This window comes from Chelonoidis abingdonii, chromosome 12 (genome assembly GCF_003597395.2).
Source record: "Chelonoidis abingdonii isolate Lonesome George chromosome 12, CheloAbing_2.0, whole genome shotgun sequence".
In the NCBI taxonomy this organism is placed as follows: Eukaryota; Metazoa; Chordata; order Testudines; family Testudinidae; genus Chelonoidis; species Chelonoidis abingdonii.
Window position 1 is genome coordinate 7138835 of NC_133780.1, and position 16317 is coordinate 7155151.

General features: G+C 52.1%; 2 protein-coding genes across 2 annotated transcripts in view; one reads left to right on the forward strand and one right to left on the reverse strand.

Moving 5' to 3' along the window:
* LOC116830654 (E3 ubiquitin-protein ligase TRIM17-like) overlaps window positions 1-16317 on the reverse strand; it is a 241167-nt gene that overhangs the window by 110920 nt on the left and 113930 nt on the right. The window lies entirely within an intron of this gene.
* LOC116825933 (zinc finger protein RFP-like) overlaps window positions 1-16317 on the forward strand; it is a 469299-nt gene that overhangs the window by 68386 nt on the left and 384596 nt on the right. Inside the window, 2 exon segments of the mRNA XM_075071630.1 lie at window positions 5967-5989; window positions 6684-6799. Coding sequence (XP_074927731.1) covers window positions 5967-5989; window positions 6684-6799 — 139 coding nt within the window.

Consider the following 16317-nt stretch of genomic DNA (forward strand, 5'->3'; position numbering starts at 1 on the left):
CCATTTCAATAACACAATGCAAAACCGACTCAAGCCTCCACCCAGTGACCTGGGCGCCTCTAAGAGGCAATATTTCCCCTCTCACAAACACAGAGTCTTAGTGTAGCAAACACCTTTTAATAAAGGAGGGAAACATTGTGGCATTATGTTGGGGAAACACCACAAACAGATTTCATAACACAAGCCATGAGCAAAAGACCCACCCCCCCAAGTAAGTTTGGCAGTGTCCTTTTCCCCTCACGGTCTTAAGTCCAGGAAAACAACTGTCACCCCACCCACAGTTTCTGTCCTTGGTCAGTGCACCCTTCACAGTTCAGAAGCTCCTCTGCAGAGTTTACCTCCCAGCCTGGGTGGAGGTGGGGGGAGTTATGGGGGGACATCTTACATGCTCCGCTCCTTGGGTTGATGGCCAAATGCCACAGCTCTCCAAGGGGTTCTGCTCCAGTCTTCACCACCAGCTGTGCCTCTCTGCCAGCCGTCCTGCGGGCCGCTCCTTTCCACCAGCCAGCCACCCACCCACTCCTCTCCCCTAGCCATGCCTCTCCGCTAGCCATCCTGCTAGCTGCTCACCAACTTGTCTTCAACCCCCCACCCCTTAACACAGCTCTCAGTAACTTAAGCTCTTCAGTTATTTCAGTTGTTAGTAGGGGGGCCTCCATTACAAAATGCCAAGTACCGTTCTACTAGCCTTGATTCACATAACCAGGATAACCACCTTTTATTACTCCTGCCCCAATAACAAAGAGACTGGGGATCCCACAGCAGCCAAAGTGACCTTTTGGGCAAGCAGTCCCATCATGCTAGGTGGGGTGTGTGTGCCCATACGAACGAGATCAGCCCCTGAAGTCCTTTTCCACAGCTCACCACCAGATGTCACGGTAGAGCTCCTCTCACTCTGCTTACATAAAAATTGCTTAAAATAAACATCTGTCAAAATTATATATTATAAACAACTTCTGCCCAGCCTGACTATCACCTCTTAGACACCCAGCTCCTGCTCCTGCAGGCTCATCCTCACAGGGGCTGCCTCAGTGACCCTCCACAGCAGCACACAGGCTGATTGCAGGACCGGGGTCCTATTGATACTTTTTTACACAAAAGCCTCGAGAGGTGAAATTGGTTGGGTCCTTCCTGCTCAGCAAACAGCCTGAGTCATTTTCAGGAAAGGACACACCCAGTTGCTGCTGCAGGTGGGGCAGAGTGTGAATTCAGGAAAGTGAAACTGTCCCTGTTCCACTGCCCAGAGGGAGCCATGGCTACAGAGATTCCTGTGGAAAGTCTCCAGGAGGAAGCGACATGTCCCATCTGTCTGGAGTATTTCACAGAACCCGTCATTCTGGAGTGTGGGCACAATTTCTGCCGAGCCTGCATCGCCCAGTGCTGGGAGGGACCCGCTACAGCCGCCTCCTGCCCTCAATGCAGAGAAACTGTGCAGCAGAGAAACCTCAGGCCCAACAGGCAGCTGGCAAACATGGTAGAATCACCAAGCGACTGAGTTTACAGGCAGCAAAGGGAGCAGGAGGGGACGGGGTGTGTGGGGAACACCAGGAGGCTCTGAAACTGTTCTGTGAAGAGGATCAAACCCCATCTGTGTGGTGTGCGACAGATCCCGGGCTCACTCGCGCTCACACGGTGGTTCCATAGAGGAGTGATGCCAGGATACAAAAGGAGGACCTGCTTGGAAATTTAAGGAGTACTTGCGATTTTAATGGGACTAATTTCACTGAGGTTCACCTACGCTAGTGTGACTCATCACCTTAGCTTTAATCATTGGGCAGATCGCTTAACTTTGATCTGGCAGCGGGCAACAGAAGGGAAAATTCCAATGACAAAAATCGCTTAATTTCCCACCCCAGACCCAACCCTGTCACCCAGAAGCACCGTGACTCATCCACCCCGACATTGCTTCTTGTCCCCCACCCTCACTCAATGCTGTTCACAGGTCTGTGGCATGAAGTTGGGACTCAAAAGGTGGGGGTGTGGCCGCCTGGGGCCGAGGGGTTTGCAGTGGTGGGAGGGGGCTCTGGCTGAGCCTGGGGCAGCGGTTGGGGAGCAGAAGGGCTCCAGGCTGGGGCAGGGGGTTGGGGTTGCAATGTGGGGCAACTCTGGTCGGGAAGAGGGTCAGGGCTGGCAGCGGGTTGGAGTGCAAAAGAGAGGGAAGCAAAATAATTTAGGTCAAATCTTGATAGCAGCGATCTGCCTCCCTGCCCCCTCTCACCCAGGAAGCGCATAGCTCACTGTCATCATACCCCCACCAAATCCATTGCTTGCTCTCCCCATCACCCTTCACTCACTTATCCGCTGTGTCTGTGGCAGGAGGTTGGATTCAGGTGGGGAGTATTGCTCACTGGAATTCTGTAACTCTGTGTCGTTCTCGCCTGATAGGGTTTGGCAGTGCTGGGCGCACTTTGGAGATCACTGGCGTGGCGGGGCTATGGACCCGAGCACCTTGGGGAGCAGGAGAGGCTCCAGGCTGAGGCAGCGTGCCAAGTTGGGGTTGTAGCAGGCCTGGAGCTGATGCGGTGCACAGTCTGAGCTGCTGGCTCTGGAAGAACCAGTCAGGGCATGGTTCCATTAGTTCCAGCCTTTTGAATCTCCCAGAATGCACTGCTTCCCGGGATCTTTACCAGGGGGAATGGGACTGTGGGGTACCTCCCCAGGGGGCATTGCCACGGAACGGGGTTAGGGGCAGCACTGGGGCAAACCCAAACCCGTCCTTTATACATATCTGCATTTCATGTCTAATAGAGATGGTGTAACTGAGGCATCCCCAGAACATTGGATATACCCACTGCCTGCATGGGCCTGTCCTCACCAGTATCAGTCACCCTGTGTGGACCCCACCACCGTTTTTTCCAGCGGGTCCCCGCCTGCATCATTCTGCATGAAGATGCCACCCCAGCCCCGCCCCCACTCTAACATAAAAAGGGGGTGTCCTCCTGCAGCCTCAGTCTCCTCTCCCCCTTTTGCACCAGACAAAGCCACGTCCAGTGCTGGGTCCCCACCAGACAGGATAGGTGCTCCACAAAACTGGACTGTGCCTGCTTCAGACCAGACGTAATGGCCCTCCTACACAGTCTCAACGAGTTTTGCCCTGGTGCTTAGACCAGGTCTCTGCCCAACCATTGCAGCCCCAGGGATTCAGGGTTGAAATCCCAGCCATATTTAAACCTGGTGGCTTCCGACATTTATGTATCACTTTGGTTTGTCTTAAACCTTCAAAAAATTAGGGTTTATTGATTCACCCCCATGTGACTCCAGTTGCCCTGTTATGCTCTTACCATTAATCAATTCACAAATACCAGTATAAAGCTTGTGGTATAATTGAGATCTCTTACTAATTACTAAAAACACTGAACCAATTGGTAACGAGTCTGAATGTGGACACGCTCCTAGTTTCCATTAATGAGGTTTCATCTCCTTGGTGGTCCTGATGTCACAAAGTGATTAGAACCACAGTCATCTTTCGGTTTTGGGTGGAAAAACACCCACTTCCAAGCACCTCTCAACTATCCAGATGAAACTTCCCAATCATTTCTGTTTCTTCAGGAAAGAATCCAGGCCCATTTGAAGACTCTGAGGGAAGAGAGAGAAAAGCTGCTGGGATTGAAAGCGACTGGAGAGGGGAATTGGCGAGAATATCTGGTAGGTGCCTGTTGTTATGAACCAGCAGGGACTGGCAGAGGGAGGTCTGATTGGAGGCAGACTCCTGTGTGGCCTATGTGAACATGGGGCTTGTGTGTGTTTTTCTCCATGATCATGGGATTGCTGGGCTTTGATTCACGTGTAGACAAGCCTTAAGCTTCCATTGCAGTCGATGAGTAGCCCTTGTGGCTTGCCTGAATTCACACAAATGTCTCCATGAAGTGCTTGTCCACTGTGTCTAGACATTTGTGCATTTTTAAAAACATTTGTTTCTTTTAACGCCCCTGGCATCTCTGTCAGTGTAGTGCTGAGTTCCTGCCTGCCTCCTGCTGCTCTGGGTCTGAATTTCCACAGACCATAAATAACAGAAGATGCTGACCATGACTGACAGAGAAACATCCCTTTCAGAGGGATACAGGGCCAAAAGGTAAGGTGTGAGAGAATCCCCTGCCTAGTACCCACAAAGGTAGAGTCCAATGTCAGAAATCTGAGGATTTTCAAGGAAAATCACCCTCCTGCACACTCAGCTCTCCATGAAAGGACCCCGGGCTCCATCCATGTCCCTGACCAGCCCTTGCCCTATTTCATACAGAAACAAACACAAAGCGAAGAGGCAGAAGATTGTGTCTGAATTTCAGCAACTGCAGCAGTTCCTGCAAGGAACAAGAGCGGACTCCTGTGGGCCAGCTGGAGAAGCTGGATGAGGAGATTGTGAGGATCCGAGAACGAAAATGGTGTCAGTAAAACTCTCCAAGCAGATTTCCCATCTGAAAAGTGAGCTGCATCAGTGAGCTGGAGGGCAAGTGTCAGAAGCCAGCGAGTGAATTCCTGCAGGTGAGATTGAATGAGAAACATAGGTGGGTGGTCCCAGGACAGCCAGCTCTCCCCCTCAGTGCCATGTCCCCACTGTAGCCCTGCTGTGGATCAACTCCTCCCCCTGCTTCTTCAGCACCATCTGCCTGCTGCAATCAGCTGTTCCACTGTGTGCAGGAGATACTGGAGGGAGGTGAAGGGAGGAGCGGGGAGGGAGTGTGCTCATGGTTAGGATTCCCTCCCCCCTTTGAACTCTGGGTACAGATGTGGGGACCCACATGAGAGACCCCCTCATCTTATTATTCCATCAGCTTAGGTTAAAAACTTCCCCAAGGCACAAATTCCTTTCCTTGTCCTTGGACGGTATTGCTGCCACCACCAAGTGATTTTAAACAAAAATTCAGAGATGGTACACTTGGAACCCTATTCCCCCAAAATATCCCCTCAAGCGCTTCACTCCCTTTCCTGGGGAGGCTTGAGAATAATATACCAACCAATTGCCTTTAATGTAAGTACAGACCAGACCCTTATCTTTAAGACACTAAAATCAATCAAGTTCTTTAAAGAAGTACTTTATTATAAAGAAAAAAGTACAAGAATCACACCTGCAAAATCAGGATAGAAGGTAACTTTACAGAGTAATAAAAAGATTTCAAACACAGAGGACTCCCCTCTGGACTCAGCTTCAGAGTTACAAAAACAGGAATAAAATTACCTCTTAGTATAGGAACAATTCACAAGCTAAAACCAAAAATAACCTAACACATTTCCTTGCCTTAGTTAGAATTTTTGTAATCTTAGATGGATCATTTCAGGTAGGTTTTCAGGAGATGTTGTTCCTGCTTGGTCTATCTCGCCGTCAGGAGAGTGGACAAACAAACAGAGCCCAAACAAAACCTCCCCCAACCCACCAGATTTGGAATTAGCTTCTTTCCTTATTGGTCCTTCTGGTCAGGAGCCAAACAGGTTATCTGAGACTCTTAATCTCTTACACGTCAAGCGATTCAGTACAGCTGCAGGGAGGTATTTTATGTTATTCTTTCCTTTATATTTATGGCAGCTCACAAGAGGAGACGAGGAAGACACAGGATGGGGGTTGAGTGGGAGTGGGAAGATTTGAGCTGGGGTGTGGCATTGGGGAAAGGTTTGGAGTGGGGTGGGGCATGGGGTTGAGCACCCCGAGGGACAACTGGAAACCGGCACTCATCATTAGAAACTTGCCAGACCCCCACAGCGGGGGAGCGGGCTGCTGAATCATAAGCACTGGAGTCCAGCAGTCCGAGATCTCAGTGTAACTCGGCGTGTGCATTGCTGACATCTGAGTGAGTATTATTCTTAACAAAGTCACAGGGATATGAAAGATGGAAAAGCCTCATTAGCTCAGATAATCAATATCCCTGGGGCCAGGGCAGGGTCTCTTCCCTCATACTTCCTAAATCCCTTCCCTGGAATCCCCTGTGTGTGTGTGTCAGAGGGGACTGAAATTCTTTTGTCTCTCTCTCCTCCAGGATGTCAGAACCACCTTGAGCAGGTACGTGGCTCCCTCGCACTCCACAATGCTGGGAAAGAGCTTGATGATGAGGGTAGCACCCCATCTCCCCAGGTCTCTACAGCAAAATGTGTTGGCAGATCACATGTTGGATACAAATCTCTCGATCAACTTCATCCTGGGGTCCTAACTCTTGTACAGAAGACTCTGGAATTCTCCAGTCACTGGGAAAGACTGACCTCAAGTATTTCTTAGAGATGTCACCTCCCTGGGGGACTGGCTGCATCAGGATTATGGGGATGGAATATGGGCCTGTCACTGCTTGGGCACTGGTCACTATTCAGCCCAGGGCAGTAGTTTTCAAGAATCTTTCCCCATCTGAGGGCTGTTTGGAGACCTGTGTGGAATGACCTGGGAAGGGGGGAGTTGGTGTCTCAGTCTAGTTCCTAGAGGCAGATTTCTACAGCACTTCACCTGGGAACCTCCTGACCCTCAGAGCATGGAGGCCAAGGAGTGAATTGGCCATGGAGACTCAATTAGCCTTTTGTCCCCAGAGCTGATCTCTCCAGACCTTTGAAAGGAAGGTTGCTTGGTCATGGGTTGTGTTGCTTCTGCTCTGAGGCTGGGAGAAGTCGAGGAATTCGAACTCCAGGCCCATTAGAGCAGCGACTCACTAGCCAGAACTTATAATGAGTCACACAGTAAAATATAATCCCGTGAAATTGTTTATCTGCAGGTGTGAGATGGAGAAGTTCCAGCAGCCAGAGGAGATTTCTCCTGAACTGGAAGAGCGAGTCAGTGGTTTCTCCCAGAAAAGGATTGTGCTATTGGAGATTCTGGGGAAGTTCAAAGGTACCTAGAAGGGATCTAGGAATGGAAATTGGGATGCTCCTCTGAGAAGAGAATGGTGCTGATCAATTGGTTCACACTTAGATGTTAAAGTCTTTGAGTCATTTCTTAATTTAAGGCCAGAAGGGACCATCATGATCATCCAGTTTGACCACCTGCACATTGCAGGCCACAGAATCTCACCCACCCACTCCTGCAATTGACCCCTAACCTCTGGCCAAGATACTGAAGTCCTTAAATCATGATTTTAAAATTTCAAGTGTAACAGGCTGAGCACTCAGCAGTTCTGCGCCTCCTGTTGGTCAGTCAGGGAATTAGCTTTCCCGCTCCATAGCACCCACTGCTGGCCAGTGTTTCTCCTGCCTCAGGCCCCCCTGTGTCCCTCCTGGACTCCAGTGCCCCTTACTTTGGGGTTCTGCCCACAGCACTACCCCCACAGTCTGGGTCTCCTCTCCCAGGGGAGCCCCAACCCTGTATACCCACCTTACCTCAGTGGGTTACTGCCAGTCATCATGTACCCCACCTTTCTCTGGGGCAGACTGCAGTGTGCAGTGGCCACTCATAATTAGCAAGGGGCTTGGACCTGCAGCCTTTCTAGCCCCAGCTCCCTCCCTGCAGCCCTTGTACCATCCCTGGCCCTTAGGAAGGCCTCAGCCTGGGGATTTGCCAGGCCAGAGCTCCCCAGCTCTTCCTGCCCTGCCCTGCCTTGCCCTGCCCTGCCCCTCCCCAGCACTGCTCTGTCTAAGGTACCCTGTGATCCCAGGCAGCCCCCCATGAAACTCTTGCCTGCCTAGCTCCCAGCCCTTTGATCAGGGCCAGTTGTGGCCTGCTTGGGTGTGGCCCCAGCTGTGGCTGCCTCCCCAGTCAGCCGACCTCAGCTGCTTCTCACCTTTTACCTCCTTTTATCCCAGGAACAGGGTAACTGCCCCGCTACACAAGTTACAGAGAATCCACCACTGACTCTAGTTTAAATCTGCAACTGACCCATGCCCCAAGCTGCAGAGGAACGCAGGAAAAAAAACCCCAGGCTCTCATCAATCTGGCTTGGGGGGGAAATTCCTTCCCCATCCGAGATATGGTGGTCGGTTGAATAACAAGCATTTTGGCAAGACCCAACAGCCAGTCACATGGCAAAGAACTACCTATAGCTTAGAGCCCTCCCCTTCTACTGCCCCATCACCAGCCATGGGGCATGTTTCTCAAAACTGAACCCAGCCCATCACTGTGCTCTGGTCCCGTACAGCAGCTAATCTGGGCACATGGGCCATAAGGAAGGTGAAAACCCCTCCCCCACGGTCAGGGATCCCTCCCAGCACAGGAGCCTCTTGTGCCTCCTCTCCAGCAGCTGCAGGCACAAGGCGTGTTCCTGAGAGGGCTGGGAATGGGGTGGGGGAGGTGAAGGTGGGTGGATGAGGGAGGGGAAGGACGTGGGCACTCTGCACACTGGGAAACTCTCAACATCCCATTAGTGTCAAAGGGACCAAAGTGGCTAAAGTCACTTTTATTCTAAAGTCTTTGCATGACCTGGGTCTCGGTTACGACAAAAGGCAGGAAATGAATGAGACAAACCAACTTTAGTCTGAAGGGAGGGAGGAGATGAGGAGGGAAAAGTAAATCTCTTACAGATTGTGTGTCCTGGGATAGTTGTGAGGCTATAAGGCTGCTGGCTCCATTGCTGAGAGATGCCTGATTGAGAGGGGAAATAGGTTTCAGACCTTTTTATGTTAAATACCTGTGTGTGTCTCTGGGCCTCTCTGTCTGTTTCTCTGTCATAATTATAAAACAGTTTCAGAGTGGGGACGCTGTTATAAATATGAAAGTCTGAAATCTCACCTCTCTTCTCCTTTCTCCCCCAAGACACTCTGCCGTCGGAATTGGAGAGAAAAAGGGGAGAATCATTTGGAACATACAGACAGGGTGAGTCTGCAGGGGAAGATTGCCTTTAAATCATTAGAAAATTCCAGAGAAGACATCTTCATGAGATTGTAGCTAAAGTTACCAACCAAACTGACAGCGACCATGACACACACAGCCCTAAAAATAACACATTAAATAGTGAGGAGATCCAGGGGCCCATGTCCAGTCCCCCACCCACACATACTTTTAAAGGTGGGATGACCAGGACACTTTTCAGCATGGGCACAGTTTGGGGGAAGAGGGCCACGTTGACCCCCCACACTGCAAGCCTTGGCAGGTGTGGAGCATGGCAGGCAATGTCTGTGCTTTGGGCAGGGCAGCTGATCAGCTCCTCTCTGTGTAGTGCAGCCCCTGCCGGTAGCACTAACCTCTCCCTGGTGCTGGCCTCTCTCAGTGGCCCCACCCTTGCTCCTCTTTCCCTGAGGCCCTGGCCAGGCCAGAAGCCAGAACCGGGACACCATCCAGGGACTGCACTGGGGAGCCCTGGATCCTCCACCTGCCCAGGGTGGTCCACTCTGGGGAGCAGGGACATGGGCCGGGGGCTGCTCTCAGAGCACCCCGGACCCATTTCCAGGGCAGATGGAGTGTCAGAGGCTCTCCATAGCGGGCAAGTCTCCCAGGCTGGTCAGGGGACACGGCCTCGGTCAGGGCCATGGAGCGGACGAGGACACAAAAACAGTCCTGACACCACCCTTCGTGCTGAGTTCATGCCCACGCTGATGAACAGAAACACTCTTAACTGAATCACCCCCCAAATAGAGCTCTCTGCAACATCCCTCTGCTTCACCCTGGTGCAGGAGGTCTCGCCATCGCTCTTCTCCAACATCCTGCCTTTCCTTTGGGCAGGGCTGGGCTCTCCCATTGGAGCTGCTCACTGCTTCCTGGATTGGGGAGATGCTCTCCCTGTGATGCTGGCAGCTCCTCCCCTGTCTCTGGGCTGGGGATGGGGCTCCCCCACCCAATGCCACCTCCTACTCTCTGGTCTTGAGTGGCTGTTCCCCAATGCTGCACCTTCCTCTTTGTTCCCTGGCCTGGGAGTGGAGGCTGCATTAGGGGAGGGAGCTTCCCTCTGGGGTTTAAAGCTGGTACCTGCCACTTCTGCTCCCTCAATGAAAGCTTCTGATGTCTTCCTGGCTGTGTCTGTGCTGCTGGGAATGGGGCAGCACCAGCCGCGGGATGTGGGAGCTGAAGCCTCTGTGATAAATGAGAAACTAATGAAGTGGGACCCATTACAAAGACTGCAGAGCTGCAGTGACGTCTCTGCTCAGTCTCAGGTGTCCAGGACAGAGGCAGTTCCCTGGGATCCAGGCCTGTCTCAGCCAGAACGGGGCTCCTGGGGAGCGTGAGAAATGGCCCCAGCCTCCCCCAGGGCTGTGCTCTGCCCCTAACCCTCTGATTCTCTCTCCAGCGAATGTGACTCTGGATCCGGACACGGCTCATCCCCAACTCGTTGTGTCTCAGGATCGGAAAAGTGTGAGATGTGGAGACACACGGCATCAGCTGCCCAACAACCCTGAGAGATTTGACTATTGGTCTTGTGTGCTGGGCTGTGAGGGATTCACTTCGGGGAGACATTGCTGGGAGGTGGAGGTGGGGGCTGGGGGATACTGGGCTGTGGGGGTGGCCAGAGAGTCTGTGAGGCGGAAGGGAGGGATCAGCCGTAGCCCTGAGGGGGGGATCTGGGCTGTGGTGTGGTGGGGGTGTCAGTTCCAGGCTCTCACCTCCCCTGTGACTCCCCTGCCCCTGAGCCGGGTCCCCAGCAGGATCTGGTTTTGTCTGGACTGTGACCGGGGGCAGGTGACATTTATCGATGCTGGTGACGAGGCCCCGATCTTCACTTTCCCGCCGGGCTCCGTCCCTGGGGAGAGAATCCGACCCTGGATCTGTGTGGAGACATGGGGATCCTGGCTCAGCCTGTGTCCCTGAGACACAGAGCAGAGAGTGGAACTCCCATCTACCGAGCCTCTGGCACCTCATCTCTATGGCCCCTGGAAGCACCTCCCCTGCCCTCTCTGTAGCCCCAGGGATGGGAGGGGGAAGAAGCCCTGAAGCTGCAGGAAGGGCCCTGAGGGGCGGAAGTGGGGGCTGGGCAGGGGGTAGCACTAACAGCCGGACAGGGGACAGGCGAAGGTGGGGGTGGCAGGGACATGGCATGAATCAATCGTGGTTTGGAGGGTTGGGGAGAAGCAGCAGCTGCAGGGAGCGTTTTGTACAGATCTGTGTCCTTAGATCTCACTGGGGGCTCCCAGCCCAGGATCAGCTCGAGGGGAAGGGATAAGATCAGGGAGAGCAGCCGAGGGGGATGATCTGTGAGAGGGAGGAGAGACACAAGGAAATAAAAAGGGAAGTAAAGTGAGGCTAGAACAATAATGAATAGAAAAGGACAGTATGAAAGGAAAGGGAACCTGAGTGGGACAGGGAGATTTATTACATGTTACTGAAACTGACACTATAACTCGTTAATTCCCTATATTAATTCCTGGACGACTGTCCTGTTGTGCCATTAATAAAACTGTTCTCAGTAGCTGGGGAATCTCCTTTCCATGCTGTGGTTATTAAGTTCCTTCTCGGCTCCGTTTACTTACCACCTTAAGTTACTGACTGTAAATAAAACATTACAAATAATTCTTTTTGTTTGTTCCACTTTATTGTCCCAGCTGCATGTGCTGGTGGCAGAGCCCTGGGATTTGCTTCCTGACTTGGTTGTGCCCCCCCCTCAACCCCCACAGGGAATATTGTGCCCCTAGGATGAGTTTGGGTTTTACTGGGATGTGTCATGCTCCAGCCAGTGCTCTGTCTCTCTCCTTAATTTGTAGGCAACCAGAAAATCATAGTCTGCAAAGCTGTTAGGGGCCTAAACTCCCTAGACAATGGATGGGCATCACAGGGACCTTACAGTGCGATTCACAAAAGCCAGCACGTTAGGTGGGGAGGCATCTCAGCTAGGCAATGGGAGAGACGACAAGGGGGGAGGGGTGTCCTAAGCCCTGCCCCCTCTCACAGACAGGTGCCTAAATCGGGGCTGCAGAGGGGCGTCTGTGTCTGCTTAGCAATGCACAGACGGGAACCCAGCATCTGATGTCAGGAGGCGCAGGCGCCTAAGGCGTTTCTTGCCTCGCTCCACAGGAAAGGGTGAGGGGAGAGAAGCAGGAGCTGGTTTTGGTGCTATCACCTGCCTTATAACAGCCCCATGGTGAGAGCACTCAGCTGGCACCTGGGAGACCCACGTTCAGTTCTCCCTTCAAGCTGTGTGCAGCAGCTCAGGAACGTGAGTACCAACCTCAGGGCAAACAGTTATAAACCAGGGCACAGACCTCCCACTGGTCGTGTGTCCTGTGTTTAGACTTCACCTCTCAGGTATCAAGTGAGACACTCAAGCACTAGAACAGCCTGACCATGGAGTCACAGACAGTCCCCTCGGGTTCTCCCGTCTATCTTGCTGCTTTTCTGCCTCTTCTCCTGCTTCATCTCCCTGCTCCCCCTGCCGGGGCGGCTCCCTGTGGTGCCGCAGGCCCCGTCCCGTGCCGCTCTCAGAAGCAGCTGGCACAGCACCATGTCCCTGGGGCCCTGGGGGGTGGGGGGAAGGGCTCCATGTGTTGTTCCAGGCACCACCCCCAGCAGCTCCCATAGGCTGGGAACAGAAACCTTGGCCAATGGGAGCTTCAAGGGAGGTAGCTGGAGGCGTGACAAGGGCAGCACGTAGAGTCCTGTGCCCCTCCCCACCCACAGGGGTCACGCAGGGACACGGTGAGTGGCGCAGTGTGGGGCCAGGGCAGGCACGCAGGGAGTGCACTGCTGCAGGTAAGCGGCGCCAGACCAGAGCCCAAACCCCTCCTGCAGCATGCTCCCCATCTCTCTGCCCTGAGGCCCCTGCCTGCACCTCGCGCTCCTCCTGCACCCCAACCCCCTGCCCTGAGCCACCTGCCTTCACTTTGTACCCGTCCTGCTCCCCAACTCCCTGTCCTGAGCCCACTGCTCTGAGCCCCCTGCCTGCACCTTGCACCTCTCCTGCACCCCAACTCCCTGTCCTGAACCCCCTGCCTGCACCTCGCACCCCTCCTGCACCCCAACTCCCTGTCCTGAGCCCCTTCCTGCACACCACACCCCCTCACACACACCAACCTTTATGATGTTCGCCTTTAAAAAAATAAATAATATTCCCTGGTGCACACCCTAATGAAATGTGCTGTGCAGGCCTATGAGTGTGATCCTTCAGTGCAGGGAGACACAGACAGGAGGGAAGGGAAGCAGCAGGCTGCCGACTGAGCAGCTTCCAAGCCACAGGGGGCTGCTTTGCCTTTCCTGCTGGCAGGAGCGCTCCAGCAGGGATCCCTGAGCAAGGTCACTCCCCGCCCCACTCAGCCTGGCCCCCTGCCTGACCAGTAGGGCCTAAAAAATAGGAGGGCCTAAGGCAAAAGCCACATTAGCTGAATGGGTAATTGGGCCCTGCCTAGAGACCTGGAGCAGGAGTTAGTGTCTGCCCAGCCCAGGAAGAGCCATTAATAGAACCCGTTGTACCCAAAGACAAAAGGAGCAGGAGGTTGCAGCACTGGAGGGAGAGACTTTTCCTAATCCAGAAACACGAAAGAGCCCCCCTCAGCCCAATGCAAAGGGATGTGGCATCCATGAAGGGGAGACTTCTCCATTCAAGTCTCTGAATTTAATATTTCAGACACGTAGAAATAGTCACCAGAACTCAGCTGGTCAGAGTTAAGGGTGTTTGAATGCTGGGAACTGAGAAAGTTTCTGTTTATTGGTGTGTGTGTGTGTGTATCCCAGACCCAGTTAGGTGCCACCGGACTGCAGGAAGGTGAAGCCAAGCAACTGGACCCCACGATCCCCTGGTAATTCAAGCCTCTGGGACTGGAACAGAGCCCATCCACTGCTCCAATCTTGGGGTCCCTGGGCACATTCATGGGGGGCTCTCTAGCCTCCTACCTGAAGGGTGAAACCCGCTGCATGACCCCCAGTGCAGAACTGACCCTTCAGACTCCCACATGCCTGAACGCACCGTCTCCCAGAACTCCACGCCAAGGTGAGAGCCTGCTGGTTTCAGCTGAACTCTCTCCGGGGGCACATTGTGACCATTTAACACATAGAGAGACTCTTTGCACACATCCAACATTATCGCTCTTTCTCTTAACCTCTTACCCAGCTAAAGCACAAGAGAGTTCAGATCACGTAGCACAAAATGACCAACCTAACTGCAGTGCCCACCACTAGCTCCCCCCTCCCTTGGGAGTCCTGGGGGCCATCTAGGCCCAGGAAAGCAGGTAGGGCCCCCGGCCTCATGAACCTGCTGAATGCTGGGAGATTTTGCTCTCTCCTGAGTTGGAGACAAAGAGCGAGATCCAGGAAGGGGCTCAGATATTACAAAGCTGAATGTCACCGCATCTAAATTGCAGCTGCCTAGAAAATCTCTGGAATGACACTGTGAGCCACAAAGCCTGAGCTATGGGGAAATGTAAGTGCCTTAGAATGGGTGACACAGAAGCCAGCGTGCTAGGCAGGGAGCTGCCTAAGCCAGCCAATGCGAGATGCTGACCAGAGGGATGTTGTATAGGGAGTCCAGGCCCCTCACTCAGCTTTGGGGATTGCAGGGCTCTTCCTGTGACTGGCTAGTGCCCAATGTCCTTTGATAAATTTTGTTCCTGAGGTAAATTCCTCAAAATACAGAAAAAAACAGAAGCAACTTTTCTTAGGATCAAATGTGGAGCTGTTTGGGGAGTTTGAAGAAAGAGGGAGATGAGAATATGGTGTTTAACTAGAGTGGGGCAAAAGACAATCCAAGAACTGCTGGTAGGTGCCATTGTCACCCACTAATAAATCTGCACAGGGACGTTATCAATGTTCAGATCTTTGTGAGTAACAGGAGAGTAACAGGCTCCCCTGTGAGAGGCTATTTATTTTTTCCTCTGTGCAAAGCAATTTCTGCTCTGGCTTAATGTAAACTGAGCAGGAGGAAGGAGAATGGAGGACGTTATATTTACTTACTGAACAACGCAAATCATTTTCTTAAAAACCTGATGTGACCAGGGTCCCTGTGGAGGCATGGATTGTGTTGCACCTGCTCTGAGGCTGGGAGATGTCAAGGAATTCAAACTCCAGGCATATTAGAGCAGCGACCTACTAGCCAGAACTTATAATGAGTCACACAATGAAATATAATTACGTGAAATTGTTTCTCTCTAAGTGTGAGAAGGGGAAGTTCCAGCAGCCAAAGGAGATTTCTCCTGAACTGGAAGAGCAAGTCAGTGGTTTCTCCCAGAAAACTATTGTGCTCTCAGAGACTTTGAGGAAGTTCAAAGGTACCTAAAAGGGATCTAGGAATTGAAATTGGGATGAGCCTCTGAGACTGTGGGAAGAAAATGGTGCTGGTCAATTGGTTCACGCTTAGATGATGCTTCTATATAATTGTTGGGGGGGAAGGTCAGACACTTGGGTCCAAGACACTCAGGTTGATTAATTCAAACCTTTGTTTGCACCAAAATCATGCCCTTCAATTACAATTAGAAAGTAAGAAATGACTCACAGACTTTAAGGCCAGAAGGGACCATCCTGATCCATCTATTCTGACCTCCTGTACATTGCAGGCCACAGAACCTCCCCACCCACTCCTGCAATTTACACATAAATTCTGGCTGAATTACTGAAGCTCTCAAATAATGATTAAAAGATTCCACCATTTATTCTAGTTTAACATCTGTAAATGATACGTGCCCCATATGGTGGAGGAAGGCAAAAAACAAAAACAAAAAACCAGAGTCTCTGCCAATTGGATTTTGGGGAAAATTCCTTCCCTATCCTACATATGGTGGTCAGTTGGAAATTGAGCATTTCAGCAAGATCCAACAGCCAGATACTTGGGAAAGATTTCTCCCTAACTCAGAACCCTCCTCGTCTAGTGCCCCATTACCAGCCATTGGGATATTTGCTACTAGCCATTGCATACAGAAGGAAGTACTGGCCAGTTCCCTTCTCCCAGAGCATAGGCAGGTCACGGGGGATTTCTCATATGAAGCTCTGATTACCCTTTACAATGTCTGACATATTATACACATTCAAATTGCATATTTACTAGTTATTTTCCAATCACCTTTGAGTGATATGAATATTAAGTACCTTATATAGGTCATATGATACACATGCATGGACATATCATTCAAAGGGCTTTTTTTGTTCAAGCTATTTTCACGTTCTTGTTCTTTTCTCTCGTTGGTTTATTACCACTGATTATGCACATGTCACTTTGACCCTTGTCTCCACACAGGGATATTGGACTATGCTAACTTCTCTGTGGCTGGATGGATAGCCCGCCTCAGCCTAGCTCCAGCCCTTCAGCACCTCCCTCCGCTGCACAGCCCCCCTCATCCTAGCTCCAGCCCTTCAGTGTCTCCAACCATAGCACAGCCCGCCGCAGCCTAACTCCAGCCCTTCAGTGCCTCTCCTCACTGCACAGCCCCCCTCAGCCAGCTCCAGTCCCTCAGTGATGCCACTCTACTGCACAGCCTCCTGCAACCCAGCTCCTGCCCTTCAGTGCAACCCCCGCACTGCACAGCCCCAGTCAGCCCAACTCTCTCCAGCCCTTCAGTGCTTTGCCCCAC